The 23,593-nt window shown below is 42.4% G+C and overlaps 2 protein-coding genes across 3 annotated transcripts; both read right to left on the bottom strand.

The window, feature by feature from the left end:
• Positions 1 to 16,846: 16,846 nt before the first annotated feature.
• On the bottom strand, positions 16,847 to 17,933 carry LOC123395347. The gene is made up of 2 exons (XM_045090342.1): positions 17,599 to 17,933; positions 16,847 to 17,344 (listed from the first exon to the last, which is right to left on the bottom strand). Exons 1-2 carry the CDS (start codon positions 17,857 to 17,859, stop codon positions 17,075 to 17,077), a joined length of 531 nt encoding a protein of 176 aa, XP_044946277.1. The 5' UTR covers positions 17,860 to 17,933; the 3' UTR covers positions 16,847 to 17,074.
• Positions 17,934 to 19,204: 1,271 nt separating this feature from the next.
• Positions 19,205 to 21,870, bottom strand: LOC123395757 (acyl carrier protein 1, chloroplastic). 2 transcript variants are annotated; one of them, XM_045090788.1, is made up of 4 exons: positions 21,634 to 21,870; positions 20,440 to 20,550; positions 19,731 to 19,871; positions 19,205 to 19,644 (listed from the first exon to the last, which is right to left on the bottom strand). In XM_045090788.1, the coding sequence occupies exons 1-4, from the start codon at positions 21,700 to 21,702 to the stop codon at positions 19,516 to 19,518; spliced, it is 450 nt and encodes a 149-aa protein (XP_044946723.1). In that variant the 5' UTR covers positions 21,703 to 21,870; the 3' UTR covers positions 19,205 to 19,515. The 2 variants fall into 2 exon arrangements, with proteins under 2 accessions (XP_044946723.1, XP_044946724.1); XM_045090789.1 differs by lacking the exon at positions 20,440 to 20,550 and having other exon boundaries at positions 21,634 to 21,830.
• Positions 21,871 to 23,593: the final 1,723 nt, after the last annotated feature.

Genomic DNA, 23,593 nt, shown 5'->3' with positions numbered 1-23,593 from the left:
ATCTTGCTGCACATTTGTTACTATTGTTACCTGTTACCCGTTACGAATTACCTTATCTCGCAACTATCTGTTACCGATAATTTCAGTGTGTGCAGAGAATACCTTGCTGAAAACCACTTGTCATTTCCTTCTGCTCCTCGTTGGGTTCGACACTCTTACTTATTGAAAGGACTAGGATAGATACCCTATACTTGTGGGTCATCACTTAGCAAGTCTCATCAAGTTATTAGTTTGGTTTGGCCAACTAGATTGGTAATTGTTGCAATGGGAGAAGTGCTTAGTTTTGGGTTCAATCTTGCGGTGTCCTCACCGAGTGACAAATTAGGGGTAGCAAGGCACGTATTGCAATTTTGTCATCGAGGATAAAAATATGAGGTTTTCATCATATTGCGTGAGTTTATCCCTCTACATCATGTCATCTTACTTAATAAGTTACTATGTTCTTCATGAACTTAATACTCTAGATGCAGGCAGAGTCGATCGATGTGTGGAGAAATAGTAGTAGATGCAGAATCGTTTCGGTCTACTTGACACGGACGTGATGCTTATATGCATAATCATTGCCTTGGATATCTTCATAATTATTCGCTTTTCTATCAATTTCTCAACAGTAATTTGTTCACCCACCATATTTTTTTTCCTTCATGAGAGAATCCTCTAGTGAAACCTATGGCCCCGGGTCTATTTTCCATATTATACTTTTAGATCTATAAACCAAAAATACCAAAAATATATTATTGTTACTTATTTACTGTTGTTTTACTTTTAGATCTATCAATATTTTAATCTATCTCTATCAGATATCATCCTTGCAAATAACTGTGAAGGGATTGACAACCCCTTTTTAGCGTTGGGTGCAAGTGTTTCATTGTTTGTGTAGGTACTGCGATTGGGGACTTGCTTGTTCCTCCTATTGGATTGATACCTTGGTTCTCAAGAAACTGAGGGAAATACTTATCTACTTCCATGCATCACCATTTTCTCTTCAAGGGAAAACCAACGCAAGCTCAAGAGGTAGCAATCCACACCTCGGGACACCCCCTTCCCCGAGGTCTGTCAGTTTTCACACCGACACGTATCCGCATGCTACCTCCTAGCCAATAAACAGAGCGACGCGTGGCAACACGTAAATGGTCAGTAGAATGTCCATGAATTATAAATAATATGCATGTTTGCGATGGTAACGTAACAACTCTTTGTTCCAAAATGCCTTTGTTGTCTATTAATGTTTTCACTTTCTCTCAAAGTGGACACAAAAAATAACACAACATATTTGTGCTATATGACGACGCCCTGCCAAACATAGACCTTGTGACTGTCGTCCGAATTTGAATTATGCACATTAAATGCATGAAAAACTCAATTAGTGTATAAAGCAGCAAGACGAACCCTTCAAAATTTCATATTTTTGCAATACACACCTATTGGTCTATGTTGTTTCTAGAAAACAAAAAACTCAGAGAGAAGAGGCATCGGATGTCGTTTCACCCGCATATGTGACATGCATGTTCCCTATCGGAACCACGTAGCTTTCTTGTGAGAATCACCGGTTTGTAAGAGGCTTGTGCCAAAACTTGTCCAAAATTGGGCATTTCCTTTACCACAACACACAACACACAAGGTCATGACACCACGCCCAAGTTTCATGAATTTCTAACATGGTTTGGGTTTACAGGAATTTAAAATCCAAGTTTCTCAGTGTTTGTGGTTGAGCCAAGATGTTGAGATGTTTAAAATTCATTCATACAAGATTTGGACTGAATTTCAAAACACGGATTCTCAATGTCTATGGCCGAGCCAAAACACCGAGAGGTTTGAAATTCATTCCCATTTCTTGCATCGGACCAAAACATGTATCTAGTGACACATATATGATTTTTCAACCCATTCAGGTGCACTCTAACATGTGCTTAAATGAAATCCCTATTTGAACTACGCACATTAAATGTCTAAAAAACTCTTTAAATGTTTAAAAAGGCCTACACAACCCTGAATAATTTATATTTTAACACACACTCCTATAGTTGCATGTTCACTGCAGATAAATGTTATTGCAATCCAAACACCTTCAGTTGCCGATGTAACCTCATTTTTCGCTTCAAAACAATATGAAAATCAAGTACATCACAAACATTTCATGATCATGGAACGCGTGTAATGTGTTATAAAATATCTTTAGCCAATCCTCATATATGGCTTACGCTGGAAGCTTCGTCGGCTACAGTCCACTGCCAGTGCGTCACAGTCACACTTGCTCCCCAAGACCACCCTAATGTTCAAACATCACCACTGAAAGATGGAGACATGGATCCACATTGTGAAGGCAACTTCGGCGACCCACTCCAACCCGAGCGTGGCCACATCAACCATGAAAATGCTCACAACATCCATGAGCGCGGCCGCAATCTCCGACAGGGCGGCTGCAGCCGTCGAAAGGGCAGTCGCTGTAGTTGAGATGTGGGCAACAACATCCGCGACCCGGATAGCAAATGGAGAGAACAACACAACAATTGTCCGTTCCTCGGTGTCCATCATAGCCCTGATGGAGGCTGCCCACATGTATGGCGAGGCCGCCCACGCTCAGCTCGTGTTGGTCACCACACAAATAGCAGTGGCCTTCTATGACACCGGTCGGCATCCTACGTTCGAAGAGCTGGCAATCGTCGAGAGCACTCGGGCAGCTGTCCATTCATCAGCGGCCTCCCTAGCCGATATGGAGGCTGTCAACTCCCAGACCACGACCACCCACACCCGACTCGTAGCGGCCTTTTCAGAAGAGATGGCGAACACAAATTGTGAGATGCTTGCTGAGTATGTGGTGATAGATGCCATTGAGCCCCTTCCCCTGGAGGTCATCGAGCACGAGCTAGTCATGGAGGATGAGGAGGAGATAGACGAGCATCATGCGGAGCATTAGTCTTTGTTTAGATTGCTGGTCTTTTGTTAGAGTATTGTTTAGGTGAACCACCTCTATTTAATTGCTCGATTAAGTAAGTGTGGGTTGTGGTGTAGGATCTTTTGTGTAGTACCCAAATTAGAAATTGATGCTAAATTGTGCGACGACGTGGATGACCATTGTAACGAGGGAAATTCTGACCAAAATTTGCCGCCATATCCCCATTTCGTCTTCCAAATGAGAAAAAAACTAGTAAATCACACACAATTGGTTGGCACAAACCGTGTGCAATGTAGTATCCAATCTTACGTCGGAAGCTTAGAGGCCAAAATTTGCACGTTCAAGCTCATCACACATGGGGTAAACTACATGATTCGTTTGTGATGTTCAGATATTGCACACAATTCTAAATAAGGGACTGTGTCCGATGACACTTTCCGCGCTAGTTTTTTGCTGCACCAAACGAAGATTTTGGGCTACAACGGAAATATCTACCTCCCTCACCCCCAATACCAAACAAAAGCCACATTTCTCTTGTTTACTCATTCCTTTCCTAGCTAAAACCTTCACTTCTTCCTTGTAGTGCCGCCTCCTCGCCGGCAACGCTCCTTCCTGCTGCTCGACCTCTCCCATCTAGTGAGGTACTCAACACCACCCCCATATCCCCTCTCCTCCACCCCTTCTCCTAGATCCAACATGGCCTGACTGCCGGCGCAACACCTTCCACCCAAATCACCGCCCCATCCTCCAAATAATGACCGCCGAAAGCCATGGTACATGCAATATAGCCAGGATCTCAAGGAGCATTTGGCAGCAGAGAAGCAAATCGAGGTTGCACACGCAGAAGAGGTAGCGATGACCTCCATGCATGACGGCACTAAGATATTGGAGGAGCACCTCACCATTGAGTCCACTGTTGATGCCTCGCGCACAAACCCCGCCACACGGTTGGCTGCTATAAACAACAGCACGTGGTATTTTCTCGAGGTCACCGCCGGTGCGGTCGACGAAGACTACAAGGTTTTTTTCTCAACGTGCTCTACCTCAGATCTAGAGCTGACATGTTGGTGTCGGGGAAGGATCAGGCCACTCACCACTACGAGGAGGGTACCCATAGTGTGGAGGCCTTGCCATCTTCCAAGTTGAAGGATCCCATCATCATCGATATCTCCGATGACGAAGAATAACTTGTTTTTATTAGCTTGATCACTAATGACCTATGTTCAGCTAGCTACGCTAGTTAAGCATGTTTGGTTTACTTGTTGCATGTGCTTCTCCTACCTTTCATTTACAAATTCTAGTGAAATGTCCAATGTAATGCTAATTGCAATCTGACCTTCTAGTATGTTCTATTGTGCAATGTGATGCTCAGTTAACTGTTTGGTTCATTTGTTGTGGTGATCATTTAATTGTTTGGTTCATTTGTTGTGGTGATCATTTAACTATTTAGTTCAATTCTGCAAATGTGATGTTTGATTGTTATTGGCACAATTTTGTATTGTTATGCATGTGAGAAATATATCATATTTGGATGTACTAAATACATATGAAACATATACAATTGCAATATTTCCTTGCTCTTAGCATGATTGGTGTAGATAACTGGCTTTCCATGTGGTTTGAATTAATGTGTTGCATGTGCAATGTGTTCATTTTTCATTAACATATTTCATTGATAGTATTCCAAATACCACTTATAACCTGATTAATATCTATCATAAATATTTTGCGGGGTGGGGGGAGGGGGGACAATCGGAGACACTGAAGTTTACCATCGAAGTTTGCACATCCATGGTCCTTTGGCTAATATCACATTATTGCGCAATTGCATGAACCATTCTAATATTTAGGTTTTAAATATATTTTTCGTGAACATGTAGGTCCTAGTGTAAGAGGTTTAGACCAACTGTTTGACCCTGTTGCATGTGGGGGAATGAGGTGCCCATGAATATCACTCAAATCAAGAAACTCAGAAAGATTGTTAAGATGAGAAACTAGCGACGAAAAACAACAAGATGTTTGTTTGCACAATGAACAAGACATCAGTCAACTATAGGATGATACTATCTCTTTCACCTTGTCCTTTTACCTTTGCGCCATTTCAAATTTTAGAAAAGATATTTATGCATAGGTTTGTTTTCAGTCCTTTTCAAGGCAGTTCATTGATGATTACGTCACAAACCACACTATTGTCAAGAGGCGATGAAGGTATTCATACAGCACCCATGATATAATCTTGAAGTCTTCCTCAAGAGGACAAAGGATGGACGGACAATCATTCACATGCACTGGCTTAAAATTGCAAGGACCTTCAACATCATTGAAGGATCAATATTCGCCTTCCGCTTCAATAGTTTTCTAGACGAGACTCAACTGTCTATTTATCGTCTATGATGCTACTTCCCGGAGGTTTTAGATGTTGCATTTGGAACTTTGTCCTATTGTGTAATTGGGTATCTAGGTAGTATATGCATGTATGATGTTGTACTCTAATGTAACCCAATTATGAAATCGTAATTGCCGTAATACGAATATGAAATATATTGTGTGCTTGATATGAAATGTCAATTTGATTACTAAATGGATTATGAACAATAGAGCAATTAGGTTGGTTATTGGGGTTTCCTATTACAAACGGTTTCTTAGACAACACCATGGGCGATGACCTCAACAAACCCACACGGTTTCTAGAAAATTGGTTGTTGGATGAGTGAACAATCACACATGACTTCCAGCTGACAACTATGTGCGGTAGACTACCCTATCACAAACGTTTTAACATAACAAGTGTGTGTGATGGACAGCCCTATGCCAAATAGTTTATTCTAGGCACTGTGATGATGTATTGAATTACACAATCGATAGAATTATAACTATCGTGTGTGATGGTCACTCCTATCACAAGCAATGTTATGTAGAAAATTGTGTGTGATGCACAACATAAACAGAAATCTATCTTTGGGATTCCTTGTGTGGGATGCTAAGCACATCTCACACGACTTGTGCAATATGTATGTTTGTGATGGCCCTCCCAATAGCACACGCTCTATTTTTGCATGGCATGTGTGACTGGACGGAGGCATCACCGACGATTTATCTGTGTCGTGTGGGATAGTCCCCCTACCGCCCACACAAGGAATGCGACAATTTAAAACCGTGTCATGAAAAGGGGGTAAAAAACCGTTTGTATAGTACGCGACGGCACTAGTGACTCTCAGATGACCAATCGGTGGATAACTTATTGAATAACACCTTGGTCAACACATAATCTCCTTCTTATAACCTTGAAACCAACGAATGATCTTTAAGCAATGCCTATGGACAAACACTTCAAATATCACTCAAGGCATCCATTAGTCAATAGATATTTTCATCAATTACCAAAAGCAAACATGGGGGCACCATGTTCTTCAACGTTTCCATCAGACCACTCGGCTCCAGTCCGAACTACATGTCACTCGCTTTCTTTCACCAAAATAGGCTTCAAATCTCCGAGCTCTTACGTCATAGCCCCACAATAAACACCGAATGAAGTCTTCATCAGACCCCAGCTCCATTTTCAACATGACTCCATGGTAGATGATCAGTCCAGTATCGCGACTCCTTGACTTCTTTCTCTGTGTGTATACCACCTTGAATCAACTTCGCAGCATAGTCTTGTCGAAGCCACAGAAGCCCACAGGCTTGCTCCACGTGTTTTCACGCCCAGAAGTCGGTCATCATCAGCATCACGCTCCTATGTTGTCATCGTTGAACTCGCCATTGTCTTTTGTTCCAACTGACTCACGTCGATCTGTTAGACTAACTTGTCCAACCCAGTTAAACTTGTCCAACTACAACTATGCCCCACCCTGCACCATGACTGCTCACACATATGTGCATGTCTTGTATTTCATGTATATGCATGATCATGTATGATACACTCTAGGCTCTCAAATCATCTTTCACGAATGTGCATCCATCACACGATAATTCCATATTAGCCGACATGACTTTCCACAATGCCTTCATGTGGGAAATATGCCCTAGAGGCAATAATAAATTTGTTATTATTATATTTCTTTGTTCATGATAATTGTTTATTATCCATGCTATAATTGTATTGATTGGAAACACAATACTTGTGTGGATACATAGACAAAACACTGTCCCTAGTAAGCCTCTAGTTGACTAGCCCGTTGATCAAAGATGGTCAAGGTTTCCTGACCATAGGCAAGTGTTGTTACTTGATAACGGGGTCACATCATTAGGAGAATCATGTGATGGATAAGACCCAAACTATGAACGTAGCATATTGATCGTGTCGTTTTATTGCTATAGTTTTCTGCGTGTCAAGTATTTGTTCCTATGACCATGAGATCATATAAATCACTAGCACCGGAGGAATACCTTGTGTGTATCAAACGTCACAACGTAACTGGGTGACTATAAAGATGCTCTACAGGTATCTCCGAAGGTGTCCGTTGAGTTAGTATGGATCAAGACTGGGATTTGTCACTCCGTGTGACGGAGAGGTATCTCGGGACCCACTTGGTAATACAACATCACACACAAGCCTTGCAAGCAATGTGACTTAGTGTAAGTCACGAGATCTTGTATTACGAAACGAGTAAAGAGACTTGCGGGTAAATGAGATTGAAATAGGTATGCAGATACTGACGATCGAATCTCGGGCAAGTAACATACCGAAGGACAAAGGGAATGACATAGGGGATTATATGAATCCTTGACACTGAGGTTCAACCGATAAGATCTTCGGAGAATATGTAGGATCCAATATGGGCATCCAGGTCCCGCTATTGGATATTGACCGAGGAGTCTCTCGGGTCATGTCTACATAGTTCTCGAACCCGCAGGGTCTGCACACTTAAGGTTCGACGATGTTTTTGGTATAGTTGAGTTATAGGTGTTGGTAACCGAAAGTTGTTCGGAGTCCTGGATGAGATCCAGGATGTCATGAGGAACTCCGGAATGGTCCGGAGGTAAAGATTGATATATAGGAAGTCCTGTTTTGGTCACCGGAAAAGTTTCGGGCTTATCGGTAATGTACCGGGAGTGCCGGGAGGGGTGCCGGGGACCATCGGGAGGGGTGTCACGCCCCAAAGGGTCTCACGGGCTATGGGAAGAGATAAACCAGCCCCTAGTGGGCTGGAATAAGTTCCCACTAAGGCCCATAAGGTTTGAGAAGGAAAAAACACAAGGTGGAAAGAGTTTCCAAGTGGTAAGGTGGAATCCTACTCCAAGTAGGATTGGAGTAGGACTCCTCCACCTCCAATTTCGGCCAAACCTTGAGGGTTTGAGGCTTCCTCCTCCCCTCCCTCCCTCATATATATACTAGAGGTATTGGGGGTTTTTGATACACAACTTTGCCACGTGTTGCTCGACCCTATACCACGCAGTTTTTCCTCTAGATCGTATTTCTGCGGAGCTCGGGCGGAGCCCTGCTGGAATAGATCATCAACCTCCGGAGCACCGTCACACTGCTGGAGAACTCATCTACCTCTCCGTCTCTCTTGCTGGATCAAGAAGGCCGAGATCATCGTCGTGCTGTACGTGTGCTGAACGCGGAGGTGTCGTCCGTTCGGCACTAGATCGGGAAGGATCGTGATGAGATCGCGGGACGGATCGTGATGAGATCATGGGACGGATCGTGATGAAGTTCGCGGGACGGGTCATGATGGGATCGTGGGATGGAGTGTACCACTACGGTGATTTGAATCACGCAAGCTGTTCCACTACATCGTCCGCGTTTCTTAACGCTTAACGCTGTGCGATCTACAAAGGTATGTAGATCTGAATCTCCTCTCGTAGATGAACATCACCATGATAGGTATTGCGTGTGCGTAGGAAATTTTTTGAGCTAGGTTCATGCGTAGATGTTATCTCAAGTAGAACACAAAATTTTTTGTGGGCGGTGATGTGCGATTTGTTGCCCTCCTTAGTCTTTTCTTGATTCCGCGGTATTGTTGGATCGAAACGGCTCGGACAGACATTACTCGTATGCTTACGAGAGACTGGTTTCATCGCTACGAGCAACCCCGTTGCACAAAGATGGCTGGCAAGTGGCGGTTTCTCCAACTTTAGTTGAATCGGATTTGACCGAGGAGGTCCTTGGAGAGAGGTTAAATAGCAATTCATACATCTCCGTTGTGGTGTTTGCATAAGTAAGATGCGATCCTACTAGATACCCATGGCAACCACGTAAAACATGTAACAACAATTAGAGGGCGTCTAACTTGTTTTTGCAGGGTATGCTTGTGATGTGATATGGCCAACGACGTGATGTGATATATTGGATGTATGAGATGATCATGTTGTAATAGTTAATATCGACTTGCACGTCGATGCTACGGCAACCGACAGGAGCCATAGGGTTGTCTTTAAACTAACGTTTGTGTTTGCAGATGCGTTTACTATATTGCTAGGACGTAGCTTTAGTAGTAATAGCATAGCATACACGACAACCTCGATGGCGGCACGATGATGGAGATCATGATGATGGGGATCATGGTGTGGCGCCGGTGACAAGAAGATCATACCGGTGCTTTGGTGATGGAGATCAAGGAGCACTTGATGATGGCCATATCATGTCACTTATGAATTGCATGTGATGTTAATCCTTTATGCACCTTATCTTGCTTAGAACGACAGTAGCATTATGAGGTGATCTCTCACTAAAATTTCAAGCTTAAATTGTGTTCTCCCCGACTGTGCACCGTTGCGACAGTTCGTCGTTTCGAGACACCACGTGATGATCGGGTGTGATAGACTTTACGTTCAAATACAATGGGTGCAAAACAGTTGCACACGCGGAACACTCGGGTTAAACTTGACGAGCCTAGCATGTGCAGACATGGCCTCGGAACAGAAGAGACCGAAAGATCGAGCATGAATCGTATAGTTGATATGATTAGCATAGAGATGCTTACCACTGAAACTATTCTCGACTCACGTGATGATCGGACTTGAGATAGTGGATTTGGATCATGTACCACTCAAATGACTAGAGAGATGTACTTTTTGAGTGGGAGTTCTTAAGTAATATGATTAATTGAACTAATTCTCATGAACATAGGCTAATGGTCTTTGTGAATTATGATGTAGCTTGCGCTGTAGCTCTACAGTTTTTTATATGTTCCTAGAGAAAATTTAGTTGAAAGTTGATAGTAGCAACTTTGCGGACTTAGTCCGTAAAACTGAGGATTGTCCTCATTGCTGCACAGAAGGCTTATGTCCTTAATGCACCACTCGGTGTGCTGCACCTCGAGCATCGTCTGTGGATGTTGTGAACATCTGACATACACGTTTCTGATGACTACGCGATAGTTCAGTGCATAATACTTAAAGGCTTAGAAGCAAGGCACCGAAGATGTTTTGATACGTCACGGAACATAAGAGATGTTCTAAAGAGATGAAATTGAGATTTCATGCTCGTGCCCTTGCTGAGAGGTATGAGACCTCCGACAAGATTCATTGTCCACAAAGTAAAGGAGAGAAGCTCAATCGTTGAGCATGTGCTCAAATTGTCTGAGTACAGCAATCACTTGAATCAAGTGGGAGTTAATCTTCCAGATGAGATAGTGATGGTTCTCCAAAGTCACTGCCACCAAGCTGTGAGAGCTTCGTGATGAACTATAACATATCAAGGATAGATGCAATGATCCTTGAGCGATTCGCGATGTTTGACACTGCGAAAGTAGAAATCAAGAAGGAGCGTCAATAGTTGATGGTTAATAAAACCACTAAGTTTCAAGAAAGGCAAGGGCTAAAAGGGATACTTCATGAAACGGTAAACCAGTTACTGCTCTAGTGAAACCCAAGATTGAACCCAAACCCGAGACTAAGTGCTTCTGTTATGAGGGGAAACGGTCACTGAGGCGGAGCTACCCCAGATGTTTGGTAGATAAGAAGGCTGGCTAAGTCGACAAAAGTATATTATGATATACATGATATTGATGTGTACTTTACTAGTACTCCTAGTAGCGCGAGGGTATTGGATACCGGTTCGGTTGCTAAGTGATTAGTAACACAAAATGAAAGCTACGGAATAAACAGAGACTAGCTAAAGGCGAGGTGACGATATGTGTTGGAAGTGTTTCCAAGGTTGATATGATCAAACATCGCACGCTCCCTCTACCATCAGGATTGGTGTTAAACCTAAATAATTGTTATTTGGTGCTTGCGTTAAGCATGAACATGATTGGATCGTGTTTATTGCAATACGATTATTCATTTAAAGAGAATAATGGTTATTCTATTTGCTTGAATAATCACCTTCAATGGTTTATTGAATCTCGATCGTAGTGTTGCACATGTTCATGATATTGGTGCCAATAGATACAAGGTAATGATGATAGTACCACTTACTTGTGGCACTGCCGCTTGAGCCATGTTGGTATAAATTGCATGAAGAGGCTCCATGCTGATGGATCTTTATACTCACTTGATTTTGAATCACTTGTGACATGCAAATCATACCACATGAGCAAGGCCTTGTTTTCATTGAGATGAAACAAGATAGTAACTTGTTGGAAGTAATACATTTTGATGTATGCAGTCCAATGGGTGTTGAGGCACGCAGCGGATATCATTATGTTCTTACTTCAATGACGATTTGAGTAGATACCGGAATATTTACTTAATGAATCACAAGTCTGAAATATTGAAAAGGTTCAATTCTGTTTCAGAGTGAAGTTCGTCGTAACAAGAGATAAATTGTCTACGATATGATCATAGAGATGAATATCTGAGTTGCGAGTTCTGGTACACAGTTAAGACAATGTGGAAGTTGTTTCGCAATTCATGCCACCAAGAACACCATGGTGTGATGGTGTCATAGCCGCGACCTATTTGATATGGTGCATACTATGATGTCTCTTATCAAATTACCACTATCATTTATGGGTTATGCATTAGAGACAACCGCATTCACTTTAAATAGGGCACCGCGTAATTCTGTTGAGATGACATAGTATAGACTAAGGTTTAGAGAAATCTAAGCTGTCGTTTCTTGAAAGTTTGGGGTTGCGACGCTTATGTGAAAAAGTTTCAGTCTGATAAGCTCGAACCCAAAACGGATAAATGCATCTTCATAGGATATCCAAAACAGTTGGGTGCATCTCCTATCTCAGATCCGGAAGCAAAGTGTTTGTTTCTAGAAAACGGGTCCTTTCTCGAGGAAAGGTTTCTCTCGAAATAATTGAGTGGGAGGGTGGTAGAACTTGATGAGGTTATTGAATCATCACTTCAACCAGTGTGTAGTAGGGCGCAAGAAGTTGTTCATGTGGCGCGTGCACCAATTGAAGTGGAAGATGATGATGGTGATCATTAAGCTTCGGATCAAGTTACTATAAACCTCGTAGGTCGACAAAGGTCACGTACTACTACAGAGTGGTACGGTAACCCTGTCTTGGAGGTCATGTTGTTGAAGAACAATGAACCTACGAGTTATGGAGAAGCAATGGTGGGCCCGGATTCCGACAAATGGCTGGAGGCCATGAAATCCGAGAGAGGATCCATGTATGAAAACAAAGTGTAGACTTTGGAAGAACTACTTGATGGTCGTAGGACTATTGAGTAAAGATGGATTTTTAAAAGGAAGACATACGATGATGGTGATAAGTCACTATTAAGAAAAGCTCGATTTGTCGCAAAGATGTTTCCGGCAAGTTCAAAAGAGTTGACTATGATGAGACTTTCTCACTCGTAGAGATGCTAAAAGTCTGTTGAAATTATTTTAGTAGTTGGTGCATTATTTATGAAATATTGCACATAGGATGTCAAAACAGTGTTTCCTCGATGGTTTCCTTGAGGAAAGGTTGTATGTAATACAACCAGAAGGTTTTTTCGATCCTAAGGATGCTAACAAGTATGCAAGCTCCAGCGATCCTTCTATGGACTGGTGCAAGCATCTCGGAGTTGGAATATACACTTTGATAAGATGATCAAAGCTTTTGGGTTTGTACAAGGTTTATGAGAAACTTGTATTTCCAAAGAAGTGAGTGGGAGCACAATAGTATTTCTGATAAAGTATATGTGGTTGACATATTGTTGATCAGAAGTAATGTAGAATTTCTGTGAAGCATAAAAGGTTGTTTGAAAGGAGCTTTTCAAAGGAAGACCTAGATAGAGCTACTTGAACATTGAGCATCAAGATGTATGGAGATAGATCAAAATGCTAAACAGAACTTTCAAATGAAATGCATGCCTTGACAAGTTTTTGAAGGAGTTCAAAATAGATCAGCAAAGAAAGAGTTCTTGGCTGTGTTGTAAGGTGTGAATTTGAGTAAGACTCAAAAGCCCGACCACGGCAGAAGAAAGAGAAAGGACGAAGGCCGTCCCCTATGCCTTAGACGTAGACTCTACAGTATGCCATGTTGTGTACCGCACCTGATGTGTGCCTCGCCACAAGTCTGTAAGAGGTACAGAGAGTGATCTAGGATTGAATCACTAAACAGCGGTCAAAGTTATCCTTAGTAACTAATGGACTAAGGAATTTTTCTCGATTATGGAGGTGGTTACAGAGTTCGTTGTAAAGGGTTACGTCGATGCAAGCTTTGACACTAATCTGAATAACTACGAGTAGTGAAACGGATTCGTATAGTAGAGCAGATATTTGGAGTATTTCCGAAAAGCACGTAGTAGCAGCATCTATAAGATGACATAAAGATTTGTAAAGAACACACAGATCTGAAAGTTTCAGAACCGTTGAGTAAAACCTCTCTCACGAGCAAGACGTGATGAGACCCCAAAACTATATGGGTGTTGGATTCGTTGAAATCACATGGTGATGTGCACTAGATTATTGACTCTAGTGCAAGTGGGAGACTGTTGGAAATATGCCCTAGAGGCAATAATAAATTAGTTATTGTTATATTTCTTTGTTCATGATAATCGTTTATTATGCATGCTATAATTCTATTGATTGGAAACACAATACTTGTGTGGATACATAGACAAAACAATGTCCCTAGTAAGCCTCTAGTTGACTAGCCCGTTGATCAAAGATGGTCAAGGTTTCCTAACCATAGGCAAGCGTTGTTACTTGATAACGAGATCACATCATTAGGAGAATCATGTGATGGACAAGACCCAAACTATGAACGTAGCATATTGATCGTGTCGTTTTATTGCTATAGTTTTTTGCATGTCAAGTATTCATTCCTATGACCATGAGATCATATAACTCACTGGCACCAGAGGAATACCTTGTGTGTATCAAACATCACAACGTAACTGGGTGACTATAAAGATGCTCTACATGTATCTCCGAAGGTGTCCGTTGAGTTAGTATGGATCAAGACTGGGATTTGTCACTCCGTCTGACGGAGAGGTATCTCGGGGCCCACTCGGTAATACAACATCACACACAAGCCTTGCAAGCAATGTGACTTAGTGTAAGTCATGGGATCTTGTATTACGAAACTAGTAAAGAGACTTGCGGGTAAACGAGATTGAAATAGGTATGCGGATACTGACGATCGAATCTCGGGCAAGTAACATACCGAAGGACAAAGGGAATGACATACGGGATTATATGAATCCTTGACACTGAGGTTCAACCGATAAGATCTTCGGAGAATATGTAGGATCCAATATGGGCATCCAGGTCCCGCTATTGGATATTGACCGAGGAGTCTCTCGGGTCATGTCTACATAGTTCTCGAACCCGCAGGGTCTGCACACTTAAGGTTCGACGATGTTTTCGGTATAGTTGAGTTATAGGTGTTGGTAACCGAAAGTTGTTCGGAGTCCCAAATGAGATCCAGGACGTCACGAGGAGCTCCGGAATGGTCCGGAGGTAAAGATTGATATATAGGAAGTCCTGTTTTGGTCACCGGAAAAGTTTCAGGTTTATCGGTAATGTACCGGGAGTGCCAGGAGGGGTGCCGGGGACCATCGGGTGGGGTGTCACGCCCCAAGGGGTCTCATGGTCTATGGGAAGAGATAAACCAGCCCCTAGTGGGCTGGAATAAGTTCCCACTAAGGCCCATGAGGTTTGAGAAAGAAAAAACACAAGGTGGAAAGAGTTTCCAAGTGGGAAGGTGGAATCCTACTCCAAGTAGGATTGGAGTAGGACTCCTCCACCTCCAATTTCGGCCAAACCTTGAGGGTTTGAGGCTGCCTCCTCCCCTCCCTCCCTCCTATATATAGGTATTGGGGGTTTTTGAGACACAACTTTGCCACGTGCTGCTCGACCCTATACCATGTAGCTTTTCCTCTAGATCGTATTTCTACGGAGCTCGGGCGGAGCCCTGCTGGAATAGATCATCACCAACCTCCGGAGCGCTGTCACGCTGCTGGAGAACTCATCTACCTCTCCGTCTCTCTTGCTGGATCAAGAAGGCCGAGATCATCGTCGCGCTGTACGTGTGCTGAATGCGGAGGTGCCGTCCGTTCGGCACTAGATCGGGAAGGATCGTGATGAGATCGCGGGACGGATCGTGATGAAGTTCGCGGGACGGATCATGATGGGATCGTGGGATGGAGTGTACAACTACGGTGATTTGAATCACGCAAGTTGTTCCACTACATCGTCTGCGTTTCTTAACGCTTACCGCTGTGCGATCTACAAGGGTATGTAGATCTGAATCTCCTCTCGTAGATGAACATCACCATGATAGGTATTGCATGTGCGTAGGAAATTTTTTATTTCCCATGCAACGTTCCCCAACACTTCAAGCATCACTATTGTGCCAACAAATATTTCACTCTTGTCTATCATAACCCAAACTTTACAGTTCCATCAAACTTCTTCATTTCAAACTTTATACCCGTTGGCACCATGATTCTTCGCACAACTAACTCTATGAAAATCTATCTGAGCTTCTTTTCGCGACCCTCAGTTACACCGAGTATACTGGTTGCTTTGGTCTTCACCTGATTGCTCTGATACCATTTATTAAAATAATCTGAGGCGCGTAGTCGATCATTCGTGTATCAAATAATCACACGAGTGCGTCACCTAGATTTTTTAACGAGGTTCATCGATCTCAGCTACATCCTCGGGGCTTGACTATGGGCACTCCTCCATGTGACAGTGACACGATACCGCAACCCGACCACTCAGGCACTGACACACACTATCGGCTCCCCTTGTGCGCATGTGTTATTATGTTAGCATATGTTACATCGTGTGTCTATCTCGCATTATATAGGAGGTCTAGGATTCGAGTGCCCTATTAAGACACAACTCCTACCTTATCTAAATAACTACCAGTCCAATTGTAACATAACTTGTACATATTCGACATAATTCCAACAGTATCTATCCGCGGCGAGGGGAGGAGCTGGAGAGAGGGATGTCGATGGCGGAGGGGGCGGCTGTGTCACCTAGGGTTAGGGGCCTAGGGCTAGAGATCTGATCGAGTTAATAGCATGTGACATACTATTAGGAAAATTCTTGGCTGTAGCGGACGGATTGCACGCTAGCATCTGTCGTATCGTCCGCGCGATGCGTGTCGCTGCTCACTTTGCGCTAGTGGTTTCTACAACAATGTTTTTATTGCAAAAAAAAGTTATAACAATACGTCTGTTGTAAAAAAAAATCCAACGAGATCTCTGTTGCAAAAGAAAATTTGCAACAAGACCACCGTTGCAAAAAAATCGCAACAAGACTTATGTTGAGAAAAAAAAATTACAACTCGATCTATGTTGCAAAATTTTCTGCAACATTAATCATATTGCCAAAATTTCTTACAATATTATGTTGCAATATTAGGTGTCGCTCGGCCGTTCAATTCATCAAGTCTGATGGTTCGGCCGTTCAATTCATCAACTCTGATGGTTCACGCATCGTCCATAGTACTTCCTTCGTCCAAAAATGCTTGTCATAGGAGTGAATGTATTTAGATATATTTTAATTCTAAATATATCTATTTTTATACATTTATATGATAAGTAATTTTGGATGGAGCGAGTATTAACTTAGGTCGAGCAGGACACGGTATGTCATTTGGATTCAAATTGGATAGACCACTTGCCAATGCCAACACCAGGTAATTCACAAGCTAATCTGCATCAGAATTACATCATTTTCCCCGTGAAACAAAGCAGATTCAGATTGCCTTCCCGTGGACAAACATGCCGCATCACCCCGAAACGCTAAACATGAGGATGCTCGGGGCAGCCAGACCTGAGCCAGCCATTGCCTGATCGGCCAGCTGTGTCCGTCAACGATCAGTCACCGGCTGACGACTCCATCCTCTGCGTTATCAAGCGCACCGCGGCGTTGGCAGCGGAGAAGGCCCCGTGGAAGCTCTCTTGGTACGACAGCTCCTGCAGATCCCCGACCATCTTCATCAGGATCTCTCCCACGTCAGATTGCTTCGCCGTCAGGGACTCTTGGTACGACCTTGCGGCGGTGTTGCTGATGTCCACGTTTGCTGGCTCCGGGCAGTACTCGTCGTCCAGCCACTTGTGAAGTGTTCCCCTCAGCCATTCAGATTCCTGGTAAGAGGTGGAAAGATGGAGGCGGCCTTGTTCAATGACTCTGCAAATGGCCTATCAAAACTTGAGCTAATAATATTTTCGATAAGAAATGCAACTGGTCTCTGATAGGCATCATTAGATAAGCATGTTCACCTCCCTATCCCTAGATTACTCATGTATTACCCACGAACTGGAGCAAAACAACACAATCACCAGGAAGGTGCTGCTACAAGATTAAATGAGATGGCGGAGGTGGAATCATGGATGCAAACCTGCGCTGCTCCTGCAGGCGTGAGCCAAGAATCAGGCACCCTCAGCTCCTGCACGCGGTTGTCCTTGTCACCGCCGCCGGCGGCGGCGCGAGGAGCAGGGGGCAAGGACCGCCGTGGAGAGGAGGCGTTGATGCAGGTGGAGGTCGAGAGTGGGGAGGAGGGGCTGATGGGGGAAGCGAAGAAAACTCGCGCCTTCGAGGGAGAAACAGAAGCGAGGCCAGGAAGGAGGAGAAGGGCGGAGGATGAGGTAGAAGATGCCATTTTTCTTCTTCTTTTTTCTCTTTCTTCTTCTATGTCTCCTTTTCTGGAGAGGTGAGGCGTGGTGTGTGTGTGTGTTGTTCTGAGAAGGATTTTCAGCTTCCTAAATTCAAAGCCGGCCTTTCCAAGTTCTTTTTGTAAAAACCAAATTAGTGTACTCTCTCCGTTTCAAAATAACCGTCTCAAACTTAATACAACTTTGTACTAGAAGTTGAGACACTTATTTTGAAACAAAGGGGGTATTACTATATAATGTCCATTGTTTTCTTCTAAAGTCTTTACTCTTTTTAATCTAAACTACATTCGCCTGATTGTTTTCTTCGCTTGTTTTAGTGTCCCTCCTCGGTTTATTGGAAAGCAAAATTATATATTTTATAAAATTCTGAATAAGGGGTTGTACATTTGGGTATTAAGGATGCATATTAAATGTTAGTTCAAATAAAAAATGATGCATATTAATGTTGATTTGCAAATATAAAAATTTGTGACCCGTGCACTATAAAAATATGTTTTTTCCTTCATAATTGAGATCTTTCTTATGCCTTCCGTTCTAAAATAAGTATCACAAATTTAGTACTCTCTCCGTCAAGAAATAAAAGAATGTTTAGATTACTAATTTAATAATCTAAATGTTTTATATTTTTTTTACAGACGGAGTACTAAGTTTGTACAAATTTAATACTAAAGCGGCAACACTTATTTTGGGACGGAGGGAGTATTTCTAAACTAAAATTGTATTGGTATACACTTTATAACACAAAAGCATATCGAATTTTGCAGGGGACAAGGGCTAAAATGCCCTAGGTGTTGCTAACTTACGGTTAAGTGAGCCCAAATTAGTTCGAGGGGGGATGGTAGATGTGCTTGATTCTTTTCTATTTTGGGTGCTGTAATGTGATTGATTCTCTGAAGTTCAGCAAGATAACACCATAGTGAGCCCAAATTAGTTCGAGGGGGGATAGTAGATGTGCTTGATTCTTTTCTATTTTGGGTGCTATAATGTGATTGATTCTCTGAAGTTCAGCAAGACAACACCATAATGATGCACGCGAGAATAATCTAGCAAGGGACTGATCATATGAAAGAAGGGAAAATTTAGGCCTTGTTCGGTTAATCCTTCTCCCAAGGGGATTGGGGAGGATTGGAGGGGATTTTGACTTGTTAGGGATTTTATTCTCTCGATCCCTGTCAAATCCCCTTTACTTCCCTGCCAACTGAACAAGCCCTTATGGTGGAACCAAGAATCAGAGACCCTCCTTTTTTATGAGAAATGGGTCATAGCTGTGGTATGAAAGAAAAGAAATAATATATTCACAGCTGTATAACTTCTCAGATATGCAAAAAGATAAAAACTGCAACGACTCTTCAATCTTCATAGATCCATTAGCTTTTCTATAACAATAGTACACCACATATGAATTCGAACTTAGGACATGGTCCTAGCTTGTTTATGAAGCCTTTGGGTAATTAACCCGCAGCAACAACACAAAATCTCGAGAGGATGAAGAAAGAACAAATGGCAATGAACACACAACATAGACTGAATGCAAAGCTGTCCATAAATTATTTTCTCTCGCCCCAAATGCGACCGAAAAATCAGAAGTCCACAGATCCAGATGACACCTTTGCCTTCTAAAGCTGTCCAATGAACCTAGGCGCTTATGCGGTCTTCTCTGTCACAAGCTTCTCGATAAGGTTCGCTGCATCCTGCACGGTTGCAATGTCCTGCGCGCTTGTTTCATCAACAGTGATGTTGAACTCTTCCTCGAGGCCCATCACAATCTCAACCTACAGAACATAATCGGTGTTATGGTATGAATGGCGCTGCTTTCGGGCTACTGCCATTTCTGCGGGGTGGGGAGTTGCGGATTTACCGTGTCTAGTGAGTCGGCACCAAGTTCGGAGAATTTCGACTCCGCTGTGACAGGTGTACCATCAGGGACTGCCAGCTGCTTCTTGACTATCATACAAACCTTGTCGACTGTCTCTTTCTTGGCCTGTGCCTCTCCCATGGCCTGCTCAAGAAACGAATGAACATCATTACCTCACATCAGTACATCGAGTGTGGTTCTAAAAAAATAAAGCTGAAACATTTGCTATCCTTTTCTGATAACATTGTCTAAGGAAGAGTTTTACTTCAATTATGGTGCCTAGTCTGCAATTTGAGAGAACATTTGCCGAGAAAAGACTTGACCATATTTAATGCTTTCTTTACTGTCCTTGTTAACAATTATCGCCTATTTTAACCTCAAACATGTTTACATATTTTAATTACTGCCAATGCAATCCTTACCGTTTTAATCTCAAACTTGCTTACATATTTTAATATAGAAAATATTAAAAAAATGATGGATACTTAGGAGGAACTAGACATCAGTTGTATTAAGATAAGAGTTCTGGATCGAACCCAGGCTGCCTAGCCCACCATCTATGGTGCTAGCCAATAAGAGCCTGAGTGAATCACTTGGCCACCTATAGAAGTACAGAGGTTCGGAAAAAAATATAGATATCATGAAAGCATGGTAGCAAACATTTACTATTGCCACAGCCACGTCATTGACAGAGAAGAAAACGTATGCCTACCGCACAACAAATCTTAAACCGAAGCGAACTCGGTCTTGAACTGATGGATACAAAGCTCATCTGCCGGCTATGGAAAGAAACTGAGCTCCGGCTCGAAACTACATTAGCCACCTGCAATGAACCAATAAATTTTCTCGATAACTGAACTGTTCAAACTCACAGACCACAGAAAAAAAGTACTACAGCAAAAAAATGCATGAACTGTTTGAAATTAATAATGTGCAGTTGACCAACGAAATTTAACCTAGACATTGGTGCAATACACAAGGATCGGAATGCAACATGCGTCAACTAAGCTTCTCAAATACCAGGCCTGACATGAAACTAATCATGTTGAAGTTGAACCCAAAAATACCTCTGGAAATGGATTCCGGAAAGTCAGACTGGAAGCTTATGGCAATATGCACTTATAAAACAAAGGCCGGCATTTTCTATTTGGCTAACGCATCAACATCGATGTGGAGAGCAACGCATTGGTAAAGAACTGTCAATCTAATTCAGCAAGATCTGAAGCATGTGGTGTGCTTGGGTGGCTTCCTAGAGCTTTGCATCTTCTGAACCAGGCTACATTAGAATACTAAACTCAAAATTTTAAAATAAGCCCTACTAGACATCCAGATCCAGTTGCAATGCCGGTTACATTAAACGATGCGATTTTGGAATCTTTGAAGTTTGTATACTAAAGTAAATAAAATTGTCAACATCTGCTAGTAAATATAGTACCAGCAAATTTTTATGTGTAAATAAGCAAAAAATCCCACCAGTCTAAGGGTAATTAACCTCATAGGTAACAAATTGAAGCTTGTGTGCCTATTCTAACTATACTATACTAGTTCAAATGTACTTATTTCTCTCTACGCATAAATGAATATATGGGCTGAACATATGAACTCATCTCAGGATGTGCTCAATATGTACAATTTATGGGGTATTTTTTGAACACTTATTGTGAAAATACAGGCATATGAGAAACATCGCCAAGATAGCAAAAGAGGAAGCATGTTTATGCTACTCAGTGAACTATTGAATCAAACCAGGAAAGAGTATTCAGTTTTTCTTCCAAGTATTCGACCAAATCAACCACGAACTTGGAAGAAACACACAGGAACAGCCTAGGAAACTCATGAATCGCAAACTAAAACTATGCAAATGACCAAATCTGTGACAAGACAGAGGTCAGTCCTAGAACGGTACCTGGCTGGACAGCCGCCGGCGGACGGCGGACGGCGAGAAGGAGGAAACGGCGGCGAGGCAGTGCGCCATGGGTTGGCCGGCTGAGCTGCTCGGTAGAATTTGGGGGCGGTGGGAAGAGGCCGGCTGGTAGGTGGAGTGCTGCGCTGCTCGGGAGGTCCTTGGCTCTGGAGCTGCTACCAACCACTGGTGGCAATTATAGTGGAGATAGGAGATAAAATAGATAGGCTTAGGATAAAGTGTCCAAAAGAACGCTGATGCACTATACTCCGAGAGAAAAATGGAAGGAAGAAAAAAATCAAAGTATATCTCCAGGGATATCTCAATCGTGGATGTGCAAAATGGATATACATGTGACATGGCATGCCACATTTGTAAAGTTTGTAAGTTTGCAGGTTTTCTTCAACACCACTTGTTTTCTTTTTATAATCAAAACCCCCTTTGCTTAGTCATAACAATCATTGCATCGTTTACAAACAAGGAAATCAACGCATCAGCCGGGGATTCAATCAAGTATTCGGAGGAGAAAATCTAGCTAGCCTAGCTAGTTCGTGAGCTACCTCATCATTCTTTCTATCGCTTGTTTTTTTTCGCCGTACCTATATTCTTTATATATATATATAGGGAAGGTCCCACAGAATAATTCCAAAGCCATTGGATCTGGATCACATGGATAGCGATTTAAAAAAATGATGGTATTTTTTCCGCTACATGGCAGCGTTTTCTCTACTAATAATGACAATTTATGTAAAATTACGTGACAATTTGATCGCTTACCGGAAAATATTCCAAGAAATAGATGTTCTAAAAAAATCTAGACCAACAAAGGAGGAGCCTTGCGGGGTTTTCTTATTAAGAAGAAGATGCGGGACCCATGCTCGGATTTGGGGTTTGAACTTGGTGCAGTGAGACGCACATCAGCATTCCAACCACTAGGCTAAACGAAATCTAATCATTGGTATGATGCCCTAAATATTATTTGATCGTTATCTTATACATCAACAAGCTTGACACTTAAATCATTTCCTACACCCTTCCTCCATCTCTCAATGCTGAAAGGGGTCTTCCTTAACCGACGATACCATGGCGAGATCTAAGGGTCTTGAACCATGACCTATTGTTCAAGCCGGGAGATCGAACCCATAATTTACTTTATCTTCTAGTACGCCCGAGAGAGCCAACCACTAGATCACTCTTAACCCAATGATGCAAATATAAGATCTAAGCTACAACTTCAAGGTGCATCATGATGCAAGTCACATCGCCCTTCACTTCGCGTTGAGCCTGTCTTGACATCTTCGTATACAATATCCACCCCGACATCCAACTCCCTCACACCATCCTCCTTCATCGCTTGGTGGCGAAAGGGGGTTCCTTGGACCGACAATGCAATTTTGAGATTTGAGGGTCTTGATTGGTGATCTAGAGATAAATTTGGGATATCTAAACTGCAAATTTCCTCATCGTTTGGTGTGACGAAGAGATCGAGGGCATGACACCCTTTATTCAGTGTTGCTAATGCAAAACTCAAGCTATGGCATCGTCGATCCAAAGGTGTGACACCATGTCATGTTGTCCTTAATCTAATATGCAGGCACAAGATTTAGGAGTCCTTGATGATGACACACAATGCAACTAATCCATTGACATAACCACGAGATAAAAAGTATGTGATCCTTCATCTGGTCATGCAACGAGATGTGGGCAATGGAGGCCTTAATCTAGTGGATGCCAAGTGAGATCTAATGCACAAGTGTTCGTTTCGATGGCACCTTGATGACATCTAAGTCACAATACTCAATTCAACGATGCATCTGCAAGATCCAAAGATTGATTTGTTAGATCTTGTGACACGTCAAAAAAGTTGAAACCATGATGTTCTTGATGTATATGCAAGATCTAAGGTGTGACATGTCCAATCTGGTGGCATATCAACAAGATTTGAACCAAATTTTCTTGGCTT

This window comes from Hordeum vulgare, chromosome 5H, assembly GCF_904849725.1.
Source record: "Hordeum vulgare subsp. vulgare chromosome 5H, MorexV3_pseudomolecules_assembly, whole genome shotgun sequence".
Lineage (NCBI taxonomy): Eukaryota > Viridiplantae > Streptophyta > Magnoliopsida > Poales > Poaceae > Hordeum > Hordeum vulgare.
The sequence above is the reverse complement of the archived record's forward strand: the minus strand, read 5'-3'. Positions and strand labels throughout refer to the sequence as shown.

What these genes read in the sequence shown, in the direction of transcription:
- LOC123395347 (XM_045090342.1), bottom strand. Translation starts at nt 17,859, where the DNA reads ATGGCATCTTCTACCTCATCCTCCGCCCTTCTCCTCCTTCCTGGCCTC. An exon ending in CGCCTGCAGGAGCAGCGCAG is followed by an intron (nt 17,345 to 17,598) that starts GTTTGCATCCAT and finishes ACCTCTTACCAG; the next exon opens with GAATCTGAATGGCTGAGGGG.
- LOC123395757 (XM_045090788.1), bottom strand. Translation starts at nt 21,702, where the DNA reads ATGGCGCACTGCCTCGCCGCCGTTTCCTCCTTCTCGCCGTCCGCCGTC. An exon ending in GCCGGCGGCTGTCCAGCCAG is followed by an intron (nt 20,551 to 21,633) that starts GTACCGTTCTAG and finishes GGTTCATTGCAG; the next exon opens with GTGGCTAATGTAGTTTCGAG. An exon ending in GTGCCGACTCACTAGACACG is followed by an intron (nt 19,645 to 19,730) that starts GTAAATCCGCAA and finishes TATGTTCTGTAG; the next exon opens with GTTGAGATTGTGATGGGCCT.